Raw genomic sequence first — 24020 nt, 5'->3', positions numbered from 1 at the left:
CAAACGCTTTAAGCGACCCCTCTCCCACGAGGCCCCCAGACGGTATACCGCCGCCGGAACGGCAAGCGCTGGCGTTGGGCATGCCGCGAAGTGCTAGGCATACAAAAAACAACGGAGAACGGGCTGGGGGGGCGAGAGGGCGCGGGTCCCTCTCGTTTCTATGAAAGGCCCCGGTCCTGCCGTAGATTGATGATTGCTAATTATTTATCTACGCGAACCCCGCCCGACGTAGATTGATGATTGCTAATTATTTATCTACGCGAAACCCGCCCGACGTAGATTGATGATTGCTAATTATTTATCTACGCGAACCCTGCCCGACGTAGATTGATGATTGCTAATTATTTATCTACGCGGGGCCTCATCTGCATGAGACGGGGCTGGGGGGCTCGTAGCCCGTTCTATGAAACCACCCAGTCCCTTACCCGCCTGAATTGCCGTTCCGGCAGGCTGGGGGGGTCGGCGGGGAGCGGAACACCTCCCAAGCCTGAAGTGGGGCTGGGGGGGTCGGCGGGGCGCGGCGCGCCTCCCAAGCCTGAAGTGGGGTTGGGGGGGTCGGCGGGGCGCCTCCCAAGCCTCAAACGGGGCTGGGGAGGTCGGCAGGGGCGCCGAACACCTCCCAGGCCTGAAGTGGGGCTGGGGGGTCGGCGTGGCGCGGCGCGCCTCCCAAGCCTGGAGTGGGGCTGGGGGGGTCGACGGGGCGCGGCGCGCCTCCCAAGCCTGAAACGGGGCTGGGGGGCTCGGAGGGGCGCGGCGCGCCACCCCAAGCCTGAAATGGGGCTGGTGGGGTCGAAGGGGCCCAGCGCTCCTCCCAAGCCTAAAATGGGGCTGGGAGGCTCGGGGGGGAGGGGGGGGGGGGGGCGAGTCTCGTCTATGAACGGACCCGGTCCCCCCCCCAACGACTCGCTATTGTACAGTTGTAAGTAACATAGCAACAAAAGTGGTGTCTTAAATATCAAATAAAAGAATCACTAATTGAATGAATAAAAACATGCTTGAGGGCAGAGGCTTTTATACTGTGTGTTTTCACTAAGACCTCTTAGGCAACAAGGTATTATAATAGCCAGTAAAGTGACTCTTATCGAAGTAGCGGGCCATCCCGTCGTCACGTCGACTATTCCTGGACACTGGCCTTAGATACGCCGATTGTAGAAGAAAGCAGGTGGAATGCAATCCAAGGATTTTAGATCCACAAAAACACTTCTTCTCGTGTTTTAAATAGTTATACAAGAAATACAGGGGAAAGGGATAACAAAAGTTTGCCAATTAGAACAAAAAAAGCGCGAAATAGACAAATGACAGAATAGGGCTAATCAAACCCAACTGTATCGTTGATTTATGAACAATAAGTTGGCTGAATAGGGACAACTTGCCGGTCGTTAAACCATGGTTAAGACCACTCATTCCTCTCAGTCTTTCGAGAACGTGTTACTGCAAAGAAGCGAAAAGCAGTCTTCGTACAACAGCTATGAATACTCTCGTCGCGTTTGTCGTGCTTAGCATGTGCATTGCACAAGGTGAGTTCACACTGATCATTACAACAGTCGTGAAAAGCTCGAAGAAATTGACGGGCTTATAGTATGTATTGAACAATATAAATCTTTTTTAAAGGTGCGTTTACACTAGCTTATTATAAAAAGCCTAGTCGCGTTTTTCGTTTGTGCGTCTTTTTGGTAAGTCTTTTTAAAGGCGCATCTCTACTTGACCTTTTAACAGCTATGAAAAACTTCCTCGCATGTGTTTAACAAATCTATCTTAAAGGCGCGTCTATACTATTTATTACAACAGCTATGAAAACCTTCGTCGCGTTTCTTGCGCTGAGTATGTGCTGTCAATTTGAATTCGAGTTTATATTACAAAGTTTTGTTGAGCGACCCAAGCTGCCATTTTTGTGCCAAGCCAACAGCTAGCAAATTGATCGAAGAAAATTCAAGAAGGCTCGCCCCTTTCAAAAAGGGAAAGATCATACTTTTAGAGAAGAAAGCCTGCATTAAGTCGCATTAACCCGCATTAACCCGATTTAAGTCGCGAGCTTTGTCTTTGGCGCATAAGCCAACTTGCAGGCATTAGAGCTGTCGCCCCCCCCCCCCCCCCCCCTCTCCGCGTCCGTATTTCCAAACATTACGGCCAACTCCGAGCTCAGGGTATTCTTGCCGAATATTAAACTCCAACGCTTACACTCAGGCTATTGATAGCAAATACGAATTCAATTATTGTAAATTTATTAAAAGTATTTAAAATAGATAGAGTGAAGAAACGTTCCATGGTTTCTACCTCTTCATCACTTTGAAGGTTGCCGGGCCACTCATATGCAATTTGTAAAAAAAGAAAAACGTAACGTTGCTAAGAAACAAAATGGACTTTCTTTGGGAATTTAAACTTAACCAACTCTCGCTTTTTGAGAAGAAAACGTTTCTAAACATCTTCTATTTCATTTTCTAAACATTGTTTTAGTGTTTTCTGTAATAATCTGGGAAATAAAAAGGTTAGAAGTAAGGTTTGGGAATTATTTTTTTTTGTTCCCGAAAACAATAGTGCAATTATGCTAGGACGAAAAATAAAAAATTGAGACTTTTCAAATAAACTATTTTTTTCAATGCATCAAACCTTTTTTGTTTCGCTTAAATTCCTTAAACTAAGCCATGTCGAATTTTTATTACTAAAACCACATCGCTCGCTTGTATTACATTAGGCACCCATCACTCAAAGCGGGGAGATTAAACGAGCAAGAAAAATGCTTAATTTACTATTATTAATATTATTGCAAAATGCAGGAGAGTGCCTTTTTTTCCACCCGACAAAACAGCTTGTATTGCGACGAATGGGTTTGTTCCTAGGTCCTCTGATCAATCACGTATTATTCCCGAAGCCATTGAAGTGTGATTTTGATTCAAGTAATTCTTCCATCTCGTTCTTAGAGCCCGCGGTGTTTTGTGGCCTTCTGTCAAAAAGGAAGTTAGTAGTTTATGAAGCCATCAATATGGTTAGGTTGAGTTGAATATAGGGTCAGTATCTAGGACACACCATATTGATCAAAACAGGGGAACCTGCTGGCTATCAAAAGAGTCACGGGCTCTAGGAACGAGAATGATTTTTTATTGCGGCAAAAAAAGGCTTGGACTTTGCATGCAGCAAGCAGACACGTTATATTTTATCCTGCGGTAAAACGCAGTGACGTAAAAACGAGTGAGTTAAAACTCTTTTTGCGATAATACTCCCACACACAACTTTTTTTCTTGAATTCCCCCGCTTTTAGTTGAGCCTGTTTACTTATTCTCAAAGCTTATTAAAAAATGCAAGAAACGTAGCTGTTAAAAGTTGGATTGTTAAATAAAATAACAATTATGTCTGCTATATGTGTTTTTAATAAGGTCTCTGTATGTCGCCATTTTGTCATTGTAGCAAGATACCAAGCGCAAGGAAGCATCTATTTCCATGGGCTTATTAGGGGAACCTATAACATAAAGCATAAATATAGAATAAAGTTAGTTATTTCTAAATTTGTTCAAATTAGTTGTCTTTAATTTTAAATGAAAACAATATCAAAGGTTTGGCTCACAAGGGCTCTTTAAAGTGGGATATAACGAAATGAACGTTCGATGCCATAACGATGTCTAAACACAAGTTTTCGCTACTGTCTGTATCTTTAAAAAAATATGATCAATGAAAAAGTATGCCTAAAATCAGACAAACATAAAATTTCAGGGTTTTGTTTGAAGTGTCACGAGTGCCCAGCGTCGGCTTCTATGGAAGAGTGCTTGGCCAAGCAAAAAGTTGTCGAGTGTGAGGCGGGCTATTACTGTATGACAGTCGAGGAAACCCCTTTAGCGCCCAAAGGACAGAAGGCAGCGACCTACTTCAGGCACACATGCGCACAGGCCGTACCCTGTCACGAGTTCTGCGTAGGAAAAGAACATCCATGTGAGACCATGAACTGCTGCAATACAGACCTGTGTAACTGAGCATGCGCCTTCATAGGGACCGCTGAGCATGTCAATTGTGATTAAATAAACGGGGATTCAGTGTGTATCGTGAGGTTTTGATTCTATATTCAAATTCTGTACGAAATTTTCTTAAAAGAAGACTGCGTTTTAATGTTTCTAAATACAGGTTGTCCGCGCAAGCTTGTTTCAAACTTGCAATTGAAAAATTTAGACAATTCTCCAAGTTCGCCCCACATTTCTCCCAACTCTCACAACGTTTCTCCCAATGTTCCCCATATTTCTTATCAGTACACCCTATTATTGAACTGGCGCAAAGACCCAAAGGTGTCTGTGTTTGAGGTTCTACTGTGGTACTACTAGGTTCTTCTTTTTTTGCGTTCATTCGTTCGAATTCGGCAAATTTATTACCTTTGCGAACTCTGCCTTCATGATGATTTGATTTCAGCAAAGTTATGGCGAAGACTATCACAGGCGTTTGAAAACAAATGACAGATTAGGTATAATCCAAACCCCACTGTATCGTTTATTAAAAAACAATAAGGTGGCTGTGGAGGGACACATTGCCGGTTGTTAAACTATTCTTTTCAGTTTTTTCGAGAACGTGTTACTGCAAAGAAGCGAGAAGCAGTTTTCGTAAAATAGCTATGAACACTCTCGTCGCGTTTGTCGTGCTTAGCATGTGCATTGCACAGGGTGAGTTCACACTGATCCTCACAACAGTCGTGAAAAGCTGGAAGCAATTCACGTGCTTAGTTCGTGCTGTACAAGGGTAGTTCTCTTTTAAAGGCGGGTTCACCCTCGCTTGTTATGAAAAGCCTCGTCGCGTTTTTCGAGCTCAGTTTGTGCGTCTTTTGGTGAGTCTTTTTGAGGGCGCGTTTCTAACAGACCTTTCAAGAGCTCTGAAATCTTTCTCGCATGTGCCATGCTCAAGTTGTGTTGAACAAATCTATTTTATCTAGTGCATCTATACTAGTTATTAGAATAGCTATGAAAAGCATCGTCGCGTTTCTTGCGCTAAGTATATGCTGTACAGTTCAAATTATTTTTTTAAAGTCTATACTCAGTTATTACAACAGCTATGACCTTATTACAACAGCTATTAGCGTTTTATTTGGTTGCCGAATTACCTCACGTTTAGTTGAGCGTGGTTAATCATTATTTCCTAAAATTGAGTTAAAAATGCAAGAAACGTAGCTGTTTTAAAATTTGGATTGTTGAAACATAAAGATTATGTTCTGAAAACAATTAAAGCTATTTTAAAGGGTCTCTGATAGCCGCCATTTGTCATTGATATTGGTATTTTGTCAAAACATAGTTAGTAGAATGGACAGGTTGGGAAACCCGGCGAACTTCAAAGAGACGTTATTTGACAATGTCCAGTGTAAAGTACAAGAGATTATATGGAGTCAACGAAGAACCGTTGTTATTTGAATCAATAGCGCACTTCGATCTTTAGAAAAAAAATTCAGTATATTATATATTTGCCGTGAAAGCTCACCGAGTTTGTTTGATCGAGCTCTACTCACTATTGAATTGTAGCAGCACTCTGCACAAAAAATATACACGGCTCTTAGTTAATCTACCCAAATCTATAGCCTTGCCAAAAAAAAAAAAAACATTCTTTACAACATCCCAAAAGTTCTCCAAAGTTCTCTTGGGGGAACATTGTTTAAATTTGGCTTTCTTTTTAAATTTTGCCACAGGGTACCCTGTCGTGTAAAAAGCAATAATAACAAAAACACCTTTCTGTCTTGAATTTGATAGAGGCTGAGACACACTTTGCCATGCAAAATAAAAAAAAAGGTAATGCCCATTGAAACATTAAAACAGCAAACGCTAACGCTTGCTTGACTTGACTGAACAGTTCAAACTCGCGTCCTCGATAGACTGTGATCGAAGTGTGTTGGTTTCACTTCTCAGGTTAACTATTAACCACTGCAATGTATCATAGATTTTGCATTTTTGCGTGCTATGGTTGAGTTCTCAAGGTCGCTGTATCCTATGATAATTTTCCCGCTTTGGTATTGTCCCACTGTCTATTTGGATGTAACCTTCGCAGGTAAGTAAAAACATGATTTCATATTTTTTTCGTTTTCGTGTGGTTCCCCTTGTCTCCCACGGACTCGTATTCCTAACGCCCCTATAAGTCAGGCGCTTAGTTGCTTGTTATGAGCGTCCGTATAGGTCATGTGTACTTTTGTCACCCACCCTACCCTCCCACAAAGACTAAATTGGTCATTGTGTTCCCCCTTGTTTACCACGGACTCGTATTCCTAACGCCCCTATAAGTCAGGCGCTCAGTTGCTTGATATTTGCGTTCGTGTAGGTAATTTTGAGGAACGTCCCTATATGTCACGTCTCTATATGTCAGGTAGCGCTACGGACCCCGGTCGAAAAACAGCGAAGGTTAGTGTCGTAATCTTATTGTTGTTGGGTACCCTGTGGAGAAGAGAAAGAAAAAATGATGTGCAATAAGGAAGTTTGTTTTTGGAAAAGTTCATTCAAATTTTGTATCAAATATTCATATATTCAATCGATATAATTACTGTGCAATCTCAGTTAGTATCTATTTAATAAAGTGTGACAATTGGTTACCCTGTGGTAAAATGGCGAAAAATTGGTCGAAAATTTGGAGATGTTCCCCCACGAAAACTTTGGAGAACTTTTGGGAAGTTAATGAGGGGATTCTCTCTATCATTTAAGACCGAAATTACTTGTGTTGCATTTACTTCTAGGTTAAACACTAGATTGACTGGACATTGTGCACGTTCGTGATCACGTCAGAGGATTGTTCCACATCAGAGAGCGCCTATTGTTTATGTTCTTTGGAGTGCGCCGGGTTTCTAAACCATGTCCTTCTAGTCATGGTCAAAGTGCGATAAAGCATCCATTTCCATCGGCTTATTGGGAAAGCTATAAAATTGCTAAATGAAATTTTTTTTTCAATATTTCTTCGAATAATTTGTCTTCCAATTTTAAGTGGAAAAAAGAATAGGAAATGAAGTTCGATGTCATACTCAAGTCTGAAAACATGTTTAGTATCTGTATCTTTGAAAGACTATATTTGAATAAAATAAAAAAGTACGTCTAATATCAGATATAAAATATAAAATTTCAGGGCTTTGTTTGAAGTGTCACCAGTGGCCAAGCAAAAAGTTGTTGAGTGTGAGGCCGGTATTACTGTATGATAGTCAAGGAAACCCCTCAGGAGGCAACGACCCTCTTTAGGCACACATGCGCACAGGCCGCACCATGTCACGAGTTCTGCGCAGGAAAAGAACATCCATGTAAGATCATCAACTGCTGCAACACAGGCCTGTGTAACTGAGCATGCGCCTATCAGATTTACCGCTTAGCATGATTGAATGAACGGGGATTTTACAAGGGCGATAGGAACGTATTTTGTTAGATAACCCGGTCAAGTTACGTTGTGTAATTCGAGCTACTACCCCGATGCGTGATAATAAATATCGTGAGGTTTTGATTCATTATTCATTCTATATGAAAGAAGATTGTGTTTGAATGTTTCTAAATAATTCAGGTTTCCCGCACCTTGCTTTAGACTTGCAGTAGAAAAATCTAGACACAGGAAATTGTTAATATGAGTGAGGTTTTACGAGATTAAGCTTTTTTCAATTCTGGTGGTGGTGGTGGTGGGGTGCTTTAACTGACTGAGCTTCCCCTCTACACAACAGTTCTTTTATTTCGGACTTCCTGTGCCTCGTCGTGCTCGAGGACACTTAAGCTCCACATTCCTCCCAATTCTCCCCACATTTCTCCCAACTCTCCCCACATTCCTCCCAATTCTCCCCACATTTCTCAAAATATCCCCCACATTTCTCCCAATTTCCTATCAGGCCCACAACCCATTATAAAAGCAGACCCAAAGGTGTCTGTGTTGTGGTTCCACTGTAGTGCGATCGGCTTTTCGCGATCATTCGTTTGATTTGGGCAAAGATAAATTTCGCTTGCCAATTCTGCCTTCACGGTGATTCGATTTGGGCAAAGGTATGGCGAAGACATAGGCGGTAGTAAAGACAACATTGAGTGTACAATAAAAACAACTACTTTTAATATACATCTTTTAACTTTCCTCCCTGTCATATAATTATAAGTACAAAACCAAAATATGTTGTAATATAATATAATGTTCTTATTGGTAATATATAGTATTAATATAGGTCCAGTGTGTAGAGAGGGTACATTTCACTGTGTTTACATGTTCCCACCACCATATGACAGCTCTTTGCCTTCAAAATAAGGGCCCCCGAATGGTCCCCCGAAATTTCCATGTGCTCGCAGTTCGGCTAACGCTCGCATGTTCGCGCAATTTTTTTCCGCCGTGCTCGCATGCTCGCGCATTTTTTTTTTCGCCTAAAAATGCTCGGTCTCGCATAAAAAACGGGTTGCTCGTAAGTGCTCGCCAAAGACCATTTGGGGGCCCTAAGATAGGCAACTTTCTAGATACTTCGTCTTGTAATACATTGCTCTGTCATTGACGTCATGCTGCAGTAATACATATTAGGGTTGATCCTCTCGCGCATACATAGTTTCTATCTGTGTGTATATAGATTTATAATGTTTATAAGCCTCACCATATGTTTGTTATCCACAAACTCATATTATGGATGCTCTTCCTTTAACAACAAGATGTAGCCATCTAACCGACTTATTCGGAAATGTTTTGTTTTGGAATATCGGGAATCCTTTGGCGTGCACGAGGGCCGAATTGTGTTGTGGCGAGAGTTCGAAGAAACATTTTTTTTTTGTATCTTCGCACCCTCACAGGATTCCCAATATTCGAAAACAAAACATTTCCGAATAATCCACAAATGCCGGCTAGCAACAGAAGGCTGCACGTGGTAGGCACGTGCCTAGGTAAGGACAGCCCTTCCCTTCCCTCCCCTCCCCCCTCTTCTCCATTCCCCCTCTTGGCATTCTTTCTTTAAGTTGTCAAAAGCCGGTATTTTCGATTTCCCCATATAGCAGGGTTCACTCTTAAGTGGGGCACATATAGCAGGGTTCACTCTTGAGTGGGGCCCATATAGCAGGGTTCACTCTTGAGTGGGGCCCATATAGCAGGGTTCACTCTTGAGTGGTGCCCATATAGCAGGGTTCACTCTTAAGTTGGGCCCATATAGCAGGGTTCACTCTTAAGTGGGGCCCATATAGCAGGGTTCACTCTTGAGTGGTGCCCATATAGCAGGGTTCACTCTTAAGTTGGGCCCATATAGCAGGGTTCACTCTTAAGTGGGGCCCATATAGCAGGGTTCACTCTTAAGTGGGGCCCATATAATAGGGTTCACTCTTGAGTGGGGCCCATATAGCAGGGTTCACTCTTAAGTGGGACCCATATAATAGGGTTCACTCTTGAGTGGGGCCCATATAGCAGGGTTCACTCTTAAGTAGGGCCCATATAGCAGGGTTCACTCTTAAGTGGGACCCATATAATAGGGTTCACTCTAGAGTGGGGCCCATATAGCAGGGTTTACTCTTAAGTGGGGCCCATATAGCAGGGTTCACTCTTGAGTGGGACCCATATAGCAGGGTTAACTAAGCGCTTTTCACGGTGCTCGTAGCAGCTTCTCTCAGGGAAGGGGATGGGCGTCTTTCTCCCAATAATTTGGTACTACTGGTTCTAAAATATGTCATGTTCCATTCCATTAAAAACAACACAATATGACGATCGAGTTGTGTGATTCAAGGAGAAGGGCATTTGACCGGTATGTGATGTATTTTAGTACCAATTCCCAAGAGGTAAATAAAAAATTTTCGTTTTTATTTTTTCTGTGCTTGGAAAAAAATTCCAGGGCGAGCACTCTGGAGTAATCTAGTTCTCCCAGGAAGAAATCTGGGACTGTAATTTAACGTATATATATAAACGTATAATTATCTAAGTTCCTTACTCTTGATCATTAAACGTACAGCGTGACATCCCCGTATTCAATCTTGGGAGGTATCGTTTTTCTCACGCTCTTTTAAACAAGGCTCCATCATAGGTTTTTACAGCTCTCGCAGCAGCGTTCTCGATAGCTCTTGATTGTACAGAACCGCGCCTGTACCACAATCATACACATGCCTTTGCTTTCATCCTTGCATGAATCCTTCGACTTGTCCGGTCTTCTCCATCGACTTCTCGGACAGTTCTGAGTGTTACATCTTTGCCAATGAAGCGGTTTCTTCGAGACTTCGCAGCCGCCGACCCGTTTTCCCTGGTCATTTAGACACATGACTATCCGGTGTTGACTCCCACCACCGCAAGTTGTAGAACACTGGAGAAGTGACAGGGAGGACATAAACATAGTTTGCTATTGACATGAGGTGCAGTCGCACGCACCTAGCCTGTCTTGCCAGTGCTGAAAAACGCAAGACTAGTTCCAGTACCGCGCGGTTAAACCAGCCTTTTTGTTTTAAAATGGCGGCTTTTTACCGGCGAACTGTCACATTTTGGCGAATGCTAAGAAAACTAGACCAAACATAAGGCTATAATTTTCTTTATGACTCCCTCGTTATCACACAAATCTGTCATTTTTTCATTTTTTGTACAGTATGGTTTTAACGCTGTACATTTAGTCAAAACAGCAACTGAAGTCAGCCTTTCGTACCTTTACTCGAACGATTCAACACTACGATTGTGCTTTTCGCCAGAGCACGCGCGTGCGCATACGTTATTCAGCACTGTCGCCTGTCTTACTTAGCGCAAAGTGTTAAAGCAGCATTGTCACCAGTTAACTTCCGGAGGTCGGGCGGAAACCTCAACGGTTAAAAGACAAAAGAATCTATTAGAATCCGAGATATTTAACAGGCCATCCGCTCTTAATTATCAATCACATCCTCAAAGAAACTCCCAATAAACACACTGCTTTCAATATTTTGAAACATTTTTCGCGTTTCCCGTAAAAAAAAAATCGAAAATTGTTACGTTATCGACCGGAAGTAAACTGATAACAATGCGGCTTTAAGGAAAAGCGATTTGGCTACGCTTGAAGTTGTAAAAAGAGAATAAAAAAAGGGGGGAATTAAATTTCTCCTTCTTCCCAGGCGCGTGCGTGCTTTCTTCGCAGGTTATAATTTCTATGCTGGTTATACGTGCTACGCAGACTTTACTTGTTACACAGGCTATACTTACTACGCAGGCTAGCACAAAAGACTCTAAATGGGACAAAACAAAACCACTGCAATCAGACAACAACGTCGTGCATCGGTGATTTAAAATTAACGATAATATTAATAATGATTTTAAAATCTCTTCAGAATTCTGTTCCCTTATTTGGGTATGCGAAAGTACAACCAAAGAACACCATACTAGTCCAAATGTATACAATGGTTTACATGGTTCTTTTATTCGCTTCAATGGCCTCGATTGTTTCAGACAATACCATGCATAAATTTGTCAATGTGATGGACAACCCCCAAGAACCCTGCGCCGGTGGTCTCCCTGTGTGTTTTTACCTTTTGCCAGCTTGTGACGAACCACTCCGGCGCGCATTCCTTGATTGTGCAGTTCCTCTCGCTCTCGGGTTGTGGCGAGTGCCTGCAGTTGTATATAGGCACCTGCTGGTGCACATTGCGCACCTCATTGGTGCAGAACACGATCCGTGTCTGCTTGCCCTGACCGCAGTTTGCCGAGCACTAAAATATCAAGAAAATGCGCGTTGAATTGATTTCTATGACCACTTACACGGCTCTAAGTCTTAAAGGTCTACAGGCGTGTATCCAGGGTTGGATTGGCGCAGTCATATGGAAAAAGCATTGAACATTTCTTAATAAGAAACGACCTTTTTGGGGTGCGCGCCTACCCTGCGCACACTCTCCACCCTGCGCACACCCTCCACCCTGCGCACACCCTCCACCCTGCGCACACCCTCCACCCTGCGCACACCCTCCACCCTGCGCAAACCCTCCACCTTGCGCACACCCTCCACCCTGCGCACACCCTCCACCCTGCGCACACCCTCCACCCTGCGCACACCCTCCACCCTGCGCACACCCTCCACCCTGCGCACACCCTCCACCCTGCGCACACCCTCCACCCTGCGCACACCCTCCACCCTGCGCAAACCCTCCACCCTGCGCACACCCTCCACCTTGCGCACACCCTCCACCCTGCGCACACCCTCCACCCTGCGCACACCCTCCACCCTGCGCACACCCTCCACCTGTCCTATATATGAGGCCTCCGATTGATTTGTCACAGCTCTAAGTAACACTAGTCCTGCGCATGCCGATTTGTGAAGCTGGTATTGATTTGTCGAGATGGGACAACAGGCTCAGGTGCAAGAGGGCACGCGTACCCAATTCCCTTCGGCGCCGTTGATTTTCTGACAACAAAAGATCTGCGCACCTCCGCCCCGACCACCCCCCCCCCCCCCCCCACCCCGTTTTGTGTGAGCAATGTCACAAGAAGTGTCCCGTGGTTACCAAAAATGGGTTCCTTGTTATTCAAGAATAACCAGATTTTACACCTCTCCTTTCCCCATCCCTCTTTCCTCTCGAAAAATCCTTGCTACGGCTATGAAATGTGTCACGTGTTTTGGTCACGTGTTACCTTGCTCCATTCTGATGTGACCCAGGAGGCCTGACATCTTTTTTCCCGACAGCGCTGCGTGGACCTGGGGCGATACCTACTCTCGCATTGACTGTCGGGTAAAGCATCGCCGCCCTGCCGTCCACAGAACACGAGTCTCTCTTTCACGCCATAACCACAAGTCACTGAACACTGTTGACACATAAATATTCATGAGATATGACCTCGCATACGTCGCCGTTATAATGCATAGCAAAGGCGGAGGGACAGCGCGCTACCACATTTTGCTTTTAGCGCGCGGTGAAATACAACGTGTGCGCCGTTGTTGACTCTTCGCCGTCGTAAATTTTAAGGTCCCTACAAATATATACAATGTCGGTCTCTTGAACTCCTCATACCCCAGACAACGTTGCATTCAGTGGTCATTATGCCTTTAAGTTTCTAAGGCACGATAACCGCTCGACCACGATGGCTTTATAGAGGATGACCGCCGAATATAGGTGCAGTCAATGTTTTTGTAGAAAGCGCCATTTATCTCAAAATGCCGTGAAAAAAATAATATAGCGGGATTAAAACTATAATGCATTTCTATTTAAAATCTTATAATCAGTCTGAGTAGAATTGGAAGGGGGGGAGGGTCACTGGTCCCCCTTGATCCCCGTGGATCCGTCGATGCAATGCAAGTACACTACTAATCTGGGAAAATACAGAATTCCAAAGGAACAAAAGCTTACTGAGGTAGAAGAACTTACCGAGGCACAAAGCTAACCGAGGTTAGCCAACCGCGGTAAAATAGCTTACCGAGGTGAAAGAACTCCCAATGAACCAGTGTGTCTTGCATCCGCCAGGGTTACAACGACGAGTGGTGTGCGGCTTAGGCTTTTCGAAACACGCCGACTCCTCCTGTGTGATATTCTGTTCCACATCCATACACTCCACAGTCCGCGTCTCGATTCCAGTTCCACAAGTTACAGAGCACTATCCAAAGAAAACGTTATAATGTTATTATAGACATTACCAATCTACATGGCCCAGGATTCCACTCTTCCCCACCCCTCTCACCTGTTCCTGTTATAATCATTATATAATCATTTATATCATCTCTATGGACTAGTGTTTTCCACTCATCCCCACCCCTCCCCCTGTTCCTGTTATAATCATTATATAATCATTTATATCATCTCTATGGACTAGTGTTTTCCACTCATCCCCACCCCTCCCCCTGTTCCTGTTATAATCATTATATAATCATTTATATCATCTCTATGGACTAGTGTTTTCCACTCATCCCCACCCCTCATATGTTTGATAGACATTACATATCTCCAGGGCCCAGTTTTCCACTTATCCCCACCCCTCCCCCTGTTATCATAGGTATTACCTGTCTCCATGGACCAGTTTTCCACTCGTTAGGGGGTGGGCAGGGAGGAAGCTGGCACGGTCGCGTCACTTTGGGGCGTGACCACTGAGGACAGTTGTTAATTTCTACTTTACGATCCACTTGTCTTCCATCCACGTCCATTTTCTGCCTGCAATAAAGATTGCGCAACTGGATACCACTACCACACGTCTTGCCGCACTTTTTCCACTCGCCTGGAACCCATCTAAAAAAATGAAATATTATTTTTCAGCTGAAAGTCAATTACCCTTTCATTTTTCTTATTCATACAAACGTAATATATTGAACTAAAAATACATCAATATACTCTCTGTGAATCGAACCTTCTACAACTCGAGCATCCCGCTGACCCTGATTGCTTCTAATACTTTTCTTTTCTATGATTCAATCCCGATAAATCGAGCCTTTGAAAAGATCGAATGTCTCTTGAAAGACCAATGTAACTCTCTAGTTTATTTTACTTATCTCATACGTGTTATTTCCACACTTTCGGGTGGCTTCATTTTAATTCTCATTCTCTGTTATGTTTGCACTTGTACCATTTAAAAAAAAAAGGAAAAAGAGGTACCACTTAATAATTGTCATAACTGTCATCTCCGATAGCTTGACCAAGAAGACCAGAGTTATCGACTTCGACACCAGCGATGCAAAACCTGTGCTGATCCAGTACACGTTGACTGGGTAGGGAATGATCTAGAACTGAACTATAATAGAAGTGGGGAAGCCATGATCCATCCTACCTTGCAGGGCAAGGCTGTATGTTGCACACCTTTCGTCGGTCCGGCTTAGCGACTATCTCGGTACACAAGGAGTCTTGTACTCGAACGTTGTCAATAGATCTAATGCACTGGTAAAAGGCTGACTTCAGACCTGAGAAAACCACAACGACTTTTAGTATAAACCAACCTTTGGGCAGTCTATCCGTCTTTCTGTTTTCTTTTTCTGTCTCTCTGTCCGTTCGTCCATCCGTCTGTTTATTGTCCGTCTTTTAACCCGCCATTCTGTCTTTTTATTGTTCGTCCGTCCGTATTTCTTATATTGTCCGTCCGTAAACCAGTATTTCTGTCTGTTTATTGTTCTTCCGTCAACCGGCCTTTCTGTCTGCTTATTGTCCGTCTATTAACCCGCCTTTCTGTCTGTTTATTGCCCTTCCGTAAACCCGCCTTTCTGTCTGTTGATTTTCCGTCTGTCAACCCGCCTTCCTGCCTGTTTATTGTCCGTACGTCAACCTGCCTTTCTGTCTGTTTATTTTCCTTCAGTAAACCCGCCATTCTGTCTGTTTATTGTCCGTACGTCAATCTGCCTTTCTGTCTGTTTATTGTCAGTCCGTCAACCCGCCGTTCTGTCTGATAAAACATCTTACCGCCTGCACACGGATGCGAGCATTCTGAGTATCCCGCCAGCTCCCATCTGTACGCCGCAAGCTTTGGAGGGGACCCTCCAAATCCTGAATCTGGTGTTCCTGGGTTAGGCCCTCCCAATCCTGGGTTAGGACCTCCAAGTCCCGGATTAGGCCCTCCAAGTCCCGGATCAGGCCTTCCAAATCCCTGATTAGGCCTTCCAAGTCCCGGATTAGGCCCTCCAAGTCCCGGATTAGGCCCTCCAAATCCCGGATTAGGCCCTCCAAGTCCTGGATTAGGTCTTCCAAGTCCAGGATTGGGCCTTACGAATCCAGGATTAGGTCCTTCAAGTCCTTGATTAGGTCCTCCAAGTCCCGGATTCGGCCTTCCAAATCCCGGATTAGGCCTCCAAAGTCCCAGATTAGGTCTTTCAAGTCCCGGGTTAGGTCTACCAAGTCCCAGATTAGGTCTTCCAAGTCCCGGGTTAGGTCTACCAAAGCCTGGGTTTGGCCTGCCAAGTCCAGGTCCCGGGTTTGGCCTTTCTTGATAAGGTGCTCCCAGGTTCCCCCTTCCAGGTTCTCGATTGTTAAGGCCCGGGTTTGGCCCTCCTTGTCTTGGGTTAGGCACTCCTCTACGAGTCGGAATAAATCCTCCTCCCCCGGGTAGCGGAGGTTTCTCTGCTGGGAGCAATGTCTGTTTGTTGCTATATCTCGGAAGAACGTCCGTGCCACCAAATTTAGGTTCGGCGGGTGGTCGGGGAGCCCGACGTCTGCCCGAAGGTCCACGAGGAGGCAAGTTGTATGAATACATAATGTTAGGCTCGTCGCCTTGATAGATTATCTGAAATGAAAAGGTGAAGACACTGAATATTTAATGTTTGGTTTGACGCCTTCATAGATTATTTTTAACTGTCCTTCTGGACAGCGGATGAGGTTGAAGATCCATATGTCCTGATTGGCGGAAAAATATTAACAGTGACATGACATCACATTTTCCAATTGGTCCTTGCGTACCATTATATCCAGATCCATGTTTATCGGTCCTTTCGAGATTACGGCTTCGTTAAACTTCTGGTTTCTTTTTGGCCGTTTGTAGTAGAACTTGGTTCCTGCGATACGATAGCCTCGAGGTAGATCGATCACCCAGTTTCCATTGAGAAAGTATTTATCAGATTCGTGCGACTTGATAGCTGTGAAATATCGGGTTAGAAAGTATTTATCAGATTCGTGAGACTTGATAGCTGTGAAATATCGGGCTAGAAAGTATTTATCAGATTCGTGCGACTTGATAGCTGTGAAATATCGGGTTAGAAAGTATTTATCAGATTCGTGCGACTTGATAGCTGTGAAATATCGGGTTAGAAAGTATTTATCAGATTCGTGCGACTTGATAGCTGTGAAATATCGGGTTAGAAAGTATTTATCAGATTTGTGCGACTTGATAGCTGTGAAATATCGGGTTAGAAAGTATTTATCAGATTCGTGCGACTTGATAGCTGTGAAATATCGGGTTAGAAAATAGTTGTGTTTACAAAAAAAAAACGACGACTTTTGCTCTTTATTCTATTTCATTTTTGTTTTCGCCTTCCTTTATTATTTTCTAAATTTTTGTCTTACTATTTTTTGCATGCTAATGCCTAATGCCTTTACAATATATAAAAGGACCCTTGCACGTTGCCAAAACAACGTTAAATGTGTTTCCTTTCTTTATGTTCTTATCTCTTCCCTCAATTTCTTATCCTAACATAACTTTATCTCATACTCGTTTCATTAAACTTCATAGCATTTTTCTCTTTCCCTCAATATGTGCTCTGTCTTGCATTTCTCTTACCGAGGTAGTTCTTACTCCTACGCATCTCTGTAATATTGATGTTCGTTGACCCCGATGGAATGGTGATCACGGGGTTGTACCCAAGCACTGTAATAACCAAAACCAGAAGTCTTTACTGTAATAACCAAGTCTTTACTGTAATAACCAAAACCAGAAGTCTTTACTGTAATAACCATGTAATAACGAAGTCTTTACTGTAATAACCAAAACCAGAAGTCTAAGTTAAGGAGGCGAGGTAAACCAAAGGATAACTTTGGGTCTTGCAGCGTTTGGAACTGAAGACACTTATCGTCTGTCAGTGACGGGCAGTTCAATTGATAGAACTTATATCAAAATGAACCGAGCCCTTAAACTTTCTCCTCCCGTCAGCCGCCATTTTGTCATCCTAGCAAAATACCAAGTGTGCAAATAGCATTCATTTCCATCAGCTGATTTGGGAAAGCCAGTGCGATATGTTTTTAAACTGAATTGTCGAAAGTATTACACTTTGTTTTTAGATGGTTATTTTGAGATTTTAGCACATTATATACCCTTTAATAATAAATAAAAACAATAACAGAGGTGTGACTGGCAAGGGCATTTTTAAAAGGGTATTTCTTTTGAATCCATGAAATCATCCTTAAATCCGACAGCGCTTGGAGTCATTTTACCTAGATTCCCAGAAGATTGTTTAGACGTAAAGAGACCAAATCTTCTTTCTCCAATCCGTGTTGATTTCCTGAAACATTTTCCTCCTTCGCATCCGTGAGGTGGGTCCTGGAAATGCAATATAAAGGGATCAATCCCACTTTACCAGGTGTAAGGCATCTGTCGAGAGTCAAAAGTGTAGACTAAAAAAGCAAAGGGGGAGGTTATGTAGGGAAAGAAAATAGAAGAGAGATAGCAGTCCATAATAATAATGATGATGTTGTTGATGATGATGATAATGATGATGATGATGATAAATATGAATGTTGATGATTTTTTCAAGTCTGATTCTCTCCTTACCTCACATCCTCCCTTGATGCAGATTTTCTTCAGGTCTGTTACTCTCCTTACCTCACATCTTCTCTTGATACATATTTTTTTCAAGTCTGATTCTCTCCTTACCTCACATTTTCCCTTGATGCAGATTTTCTTCAAGTCTGATAAACATGGCGTGCCGTCTTCCACGTGAGGCTTGAGACGAAGGAAGAATTTGTGTCCTTTTGCGAGACAATTCAGCTCACACTCGCGACTGTCTTTGACTTAAAAAGAAAAAAAATACTTCGTCATCACTACATTACTGGAATATCTCATCGGTTTGTTTCCGAGACGATTAATGTTACATTTATCTCATTCAAACAGTATTCCCTAGAGATGGTCCCAAGAGAAAAAATGCCCGTGTAGGAGGACTCACGCCTACATAGCTTAAAAGTCTGTGCGGATAAAGATCAACACTAAGAAAAAAAGATAGAATTGAGCGTGAAGGTAAATGATCTTGTATGGTAATCGAGCACGGTCCTTGTAAGAATACATAAGCACGGCCTAGTAACTCTTTTACTTGGTGTTTGCTCGGTTTTCGTTCGGTGCTCAGATATTTGCTCGACGTTTGTTTGGCATGTGCTTTTCGAGATAGGTCAAACCGTGCTTTCATCTTGCTCGCACGCATCCAAACCAAACCACGGTGGCGGCCACGGTCCGATACTTCATGAAAAACACCGAGTAAGAGCCTGAGAGCACGTTTTGTTCGTCAAGTCTGGGCCAGCATATTGTACAAAACACAACTTAAGGGAAATGTAAGTTACAGTCGCGTCTCTACTATGCCGTACTTTCAGGACTGACTGTATTCTTGATGTGATCCAACACCACAACTTTAGGATCTAACGCAGACTTGCTTACCCCGTAAATAAGGGACCCAAAAGAAGAAGCGTCCATTGAATGACGTTCCGTTAAAACTGGCGCACTGTTCAGCTCGTGCTCGTACTGCATCTCCGCGTGTTACGACAAGGGCAACAGGACAGTCCTACAAACACCAAGAGCAAAGTGTGTCATTGGAATAACGTCACAATAATCACCCCTGATCATCATTATCATTAGGGCACGGCAAAGCCACCCCCTCCATTAGATCTGGAATTCAAGACATATGAACATGGCGCCTTCCCCAGCAAATAGAAGGAAGACTAAAGCTCCCCCCTCCCACTTCAGCAAGTCTTTTTACCTACATCTATGATCATCATCACCACCACATATCAATCATCATCATCGGCACTACCATCACCATCATAATCTCGTCTTTGAAAATAATCATTATCATGATGATCATCATCCACCATCACTTAAAAGCAACACTATCATTTCCTTTTTCATTGCCCTTCTGGACAGCGGATGACGTTGAAGATCCATATGCCCTGATTGGCGGAACATATTGACAGTGACATGTCATTACATCATCACCATGACAACACGGACATCATCAACGTCAAGATCAGCAATCTTGGACATCAATATCTAACACCATCCCTGTCATCATCACTAGCGCTGCTCAACGTTACTGTAAAAATATCAGCAAATCACAAGAACATGAACTATGAAATTTTATATATGTACTATATTTTTGCACAAACTGAAGTTTTAATAATATTCGTAAGAATTTTTTAGTTTTTGAAGCGGCAAAAATCGGCGACAGGTCATAAGCGTGATGGGTGCTCAAGCGTTACGGATCATTGAGTGACATCGTGAGCCGCACGATTCTTAACCATAATGAATCACCTTTTATCTTAGTTGGCAAGCTTTATACAGTGACGCATTTAGTAGGTCAAGTGATAGGCCAAGACAATTAGATAGTATCTAAGCGATTTTACTTGGTGATATAAAATATAAAGGGGTTAAGTTATCTGTTTCTCATATAATTAAATATAAGACATATTTCCAAAGTTTTAGCAATTCAGATCACATGCTAGAAGTATCAAGCGTTATATAAACACTTTGAGAGATGGCGACTAAGACTGAAATATTAGTATCTAAGGAGATTTCAAGGTACAATATAAATAAAACGATAGAACAGGTCCAAGAAAATGAATGTAATGCAGGATTAGTGCGATAGTCGTATCTTGAGCAAGGATTGTTTGGTTTTTTTTTATAAATGTCAACACTAAGAGATTAACACTTCAACACACAACACCGTTTAGCGCCCAACAGTATTTTACTTGATCAGCGTATTGAGTTATTCAGGCAATAAACACTAAGAAAAGAAAGCATTTTATAGTAAGGGCTTTCCATATTACTTAATGTAACCTTGAAGGAGGCAGCGAAGGGATATCGTTATTCGACAGACTTTGGCATTAAAAATACTTGCAGATTAGCAAAGGGCAAAACTTCAAGCCCAGGTCAAAGAAGAACGTAATTGCTTTTTTGAGCTATACCACAAGAGCTTAATAAACAGATTTGCTGAATCATCAATCAGTTTATATCTGCTAATAAAGATGCTAGTATCATACAATCAGGCAACAGAATGAAGGAAGTCAATACAGACCCCAGCAAGATAACATGTTTGCATCTACCATTAAAGACGTTAGTATTATATAATCAGGGAACTTAGTCGACACAAACCCCAGCAAGAAGACAGTGGAACCACGAGCTACTGGCCGCTTTAGTGAGGGCTGCACGCTCGTCGCTATCCACAAAGAAGGCATTGGGTCTCTGTGAAGACGTCAGGAACCCGACGGAGGCGATTACTTTCAGGTCCTGCAAGTATTGATCCTTTAAGCTCTTTGCAAGGCTTTTTGTGTGCAATTCGTTTTGTAGGAGTTCGCGCATTTTCCTTCTCAACTCGAACGTCTCGTGAACGCTAACTGCAGAGGGTGAACCGAGCCCTGTAAGGCTCAATAGTAGAGACATCAACAAGACGTGATACATGTTCCTGCCAAAGCTCCCGGTGACACGAGAGGCGAATTGCGCCGCTGTTAATCAATGCTTGGTAACCCTCTGCCTGATCTGTCTGGGGCTGGAAATGAGAGTGTCCTAAGATGTCGTGATGGATTATAAGGTCAATGAATGTTTGTTTGCCAGCCTGCCGAATGGACTATCCGGCTTTATTCTTATACCAATGATTCGTTTTGCATGAGCGAATCCAGACTATACTCCTCGGCAACTGCTTCTTTATTCTGTCTGTGTCATTGGGACGCGTTAGAGATAATTGGGTTTTTAACTCTGATTGTTTTCGGGAATGCAGACTCTACAGCACTTGGCAGCTAACCATGCTCTACAATGCCCCAGACAGTCTAAGCTCAGTCGGTATTCAAAAAGACGCTTAAACCCAACGCAGTTAGTGGTTCTATTTGCACCCTGTCTTATCCAACCAAACGAATTTTTTTAAAGGAATTGCGGAATGACCACCATCGTGTGATTATCACCATCACCATCACCATCACCATCACCATCACCATCACCATCACCATCACCATCACCATCACCATCACCATCACCATCACCATCACCATCACCACCACCACCATCACTCCGGCATCAATGACTGATCCCCATCATTGCATAATCGCCGTTGCACCCCCCTCCTCCCCCGCCCTAGCCTTTCTATCACCTCCCCATCTCCCATCCTCCCTGGCCAACCTTTAAGTTGCAAGTCGTATACTCCACGTCTGACCCTCTACAATTCCCTCTGTTGTGTTGTCTGTAGATTTTCAATATAAACTGGGGATAGTGTCTATTGCTGCAAAACAAACCGGAAGTTGTCAGTCATCGGTTTGTTTCCGAGACGATTAATGTTACATTTATCTCATTCAAACAGTATTCCCTAGAGATTGACCCAAGAGCAAAATGCCCGTGTAGGAGGACTCACGCCTACATAGCTTAAAAGTCTGTGCGGATACAAAGCGGCAGACAAAACAAGAATAGTAGAAATACAAGTTATACAACGACACTCGTCAATCGCGCGTTCTGATTGGTCAAGGGTCCATGTGCTGTTAAAGGACACTGCACGTTTGGCGTCAGCAAGCTAACGGTTATCATAAAACGGAGGTTCAAACTGTATTTATGAGTCCTTCGTGACTATTTACAGCGGCCACATGAAATTCGAAACTGGACTATTGGAATATCTTGGTCTCGACTATAATAGCGGAGCCCCTGCGAAACCCCATAGTTATAGAAAAGTGGTATATAGCTATACGATAACGTTCCCGTGGTCACGATAGGATTCCTGTGGATTTTCCCGTGTCCGTGCCCCTAGCGCCTCTCATTGGTCGAAAATTGAATGGCGCGAAAGTGAGAACGCGCGCGTACAAAAAAAAAATGCTACAAAGCCAAAGCTTATAAGAACTTATGAAAGACTGTAAAAATATGCGAAATGTGAGTTCAGTCTTATATGGTGAGCTCCTAGCCCTAAGGAAGGTGAACTTGTATAAGGCGAAAGCATTCTGGAAACCCTACAGAAGTACAAGACGCTGAATCGGAAACCGAAAGACGATGACTCAACTTTAGAGGGACTTGTCGATGAAGTAGTATAGGTTAAAGAATATGGACTCTCTTGAATATGGCATGGGGTAGTGTGATTAAAGTCAGGCCCGTACCCAAGGGGGTGCAGGGGGTGCGAACGCACCCCCCCCCTCCCCCACAACGGCCGAAAGTCCACTTCCGGTTCTCAATAGACGTACTATTTGTAGACAACACTATGAAGCATCAGCTAGATCTCTCTGGTATGTCATCAATTCATAAATAAAACTTATTTGTAGCCAGATGCGACAATAAACGTCCTGTGGAGATACTACAAAGGCATAAAAACCCCTTTTTCTTCTCGGCAGAGGTCAGATTTTTATCAGAAAACTCACTCCTTCCCCCCAGAAATATTAGGTCCACTTTTTCGGATTTCGCACCCCTGTTCTGTTCTGTTCCCTGTATTATATTCCTATTCTGTTTTGGATCAAATCAGATATAAACTTGGCACACTAAATAACAGAGGCAAGTCCGGTATCATGTGAATATATTTCATGGTACATTAAATTATCTAAAATTGATTTTACGGCAAACGTCCATTCAACCAGCGCGCCCGATTTGCTAGTGTAATTGATAACAGAATTTCCTTTTACTTTCGACAGAGATTCAGGCACCTTATTTTAAAGCTTTTAGTATCTTGTTTCACATCCAAATGAGATTTATCGAGTTCAAGGCTTACATAGTAGTGTTTGACAGCTATATCGAAATTTATTTTTTACGACAAAACATTCTATCAACGAACTGCCAAATCCACTATAATAGACTTTTCCCCGTTAAGAAAGACTCTTTGCCGTTGACCTACATTCGAAATCTATTTTCAGTTGAGGCTGGGCCGTTAGTTTTCATGGAATTTTAAGGCTGAATATTTTCTTAACGATGTTCTTAAATTTTAGTGAATATAAGAATAAAATACCCAATGAATTTTTAGAAAGAGAATAAGACTAATGATAAATAGCAATAAGGTTATAACTATAAGCATTCTTAGCATGTTCTTAAAATTCGTTGAAATCTCAGGCTGGACGTTCTTATAAAAAAGGTTCTTATAAAAAAGAAAGTGTACTTCAATTATACAAATACAATTTAATAGTTTTGAAATCACAAGGATTGCTCAAACCTAACATTTTGGTATTTTGGTATTTTGGAAAACCTGGGCTGGGTGATACGAAAATATTATTCGTATATACGTAAGAATAAAGATTGTTTCTTCTAATAATATTTTATCTATTAAGCCTAAAACATTTTTTCCAATGGCACAGATAGTGTTTTGAATTTAGAAAATCTATACATTGCACGATTATATTTTGTACAGCGCATTTTTATCGTTTCAACTTAGTATTATTATCTGTATTATATGATAAACTATATTTTTTTAACTTTACTCGATATAAATTGCGCAATGCAATAATTTTGAAATAAGCAATATATCCATAACACTTGTGGTAGTTTAAAAAATTGTAAACAGCTCTTGGATATCTAACTCACAATTGTTGTACTTTATAGATAAGGGCAAAAAT

The 24020-nt window shown here is 42.6% G+C and overlaps 2 protein-coding genes across 9 annotated transcripts in view; one reads left to right on the top strand and one right to left on the bottom strand.

Annotated features, from left to right (window-relative positions):
- Nucleotides 1-1402: 1402 nt before the first annotated feature.
- On the top strand, nt 1403-4027 carry LOC116614945. The gene is made up of 2 exons (XM_032376567.2): nt 1403-1517; nt 3706-4027. The coding sequence occupies exons 1-2, from the start codon at nt 1469-1471 to the stop codon at nt 3960-3962; spliced, it is 306 nt and encodes a 101-aa protein (XP_032232458.2). The 5' UTR covers nt 1403-1468; the 3' UTR covers nt 3963-4027.
- A 3967-nt stretch (nt 4028-7994) lies between these two features.
- The window catches only part of LOC5507846 (thrombospondin type-1 domain-containing protein 4), a 41421-nt gene continuing 25395 nt past the window's right edge, over nt 7995-24020 (bottom strand). For 7 of the 8 annotated variants that reach the window (XM_048727700.1, XM_048727697.1, XM_048727696.1 and 4 more), the window contains 13 exons: nt 21628-21727; nt 18901-19024; nt 18130-18266; nt 17691-17796; nt 17041-17127; nt 16224-16399; nt 15234-16050; nt 14611-14740; nt 13853-14075; nt 13273-13449; nt 12493-12663; nt 11397-11576; nt 7995-10216 (listed from right to left, as the gene is read on the bottom strand). In XM_048727700.1, coding sequence (XP_048583657.1) covers nt 9938-10216; nt 11397-11576; nt 12493-12663; nt 13273-13449; nt 13853-14075; nt 14611-14740; nt 15234-16050; nt 16224-16399; nt 17041-17127; nt 17691-17796; nt 18130-18266; nt 18901-19024; nt 21628-21727 — 2707 coding nt within the window. In that variant the 3' untranslated portion in view covers nt 7995-9937. Of the gene's footprint in view, nt 10217-11396; nt 11577-12492; nt 12664-13272; nt 13450-13852; nt 14076-14610; nt 14741-15233; nt 16051-16223; nt 16400-17040; nt 17128-17690; nt 17797-18129; nt 18267-18900; nt 19025-20610; nt 21384-21627; nt 21728-24020 lie in introns of those variants that run through there. The other variant, XM_048727695.1, reaches the window with a different exon arrangement.

This window comes from Nematostella vectensis, chromosome 5 (assembly GCF_932526225.1).
Source record: "Nematostella vectensis chromosome 5, jaNemVect1.1, whole genome shotgun sequence".
Lineage (NCBI taxonomy): Eukaryota > Metazoa > Cnidaria > Anthozoa > Actiniaria > Edwardsiidae > Nematostella > Nematostella vectensis.
The sequence above is the reverse complement of the archived record's forward strand: the minus strand, read 5'-3'. Positions and strand labels throughout refer to the sequence as shown.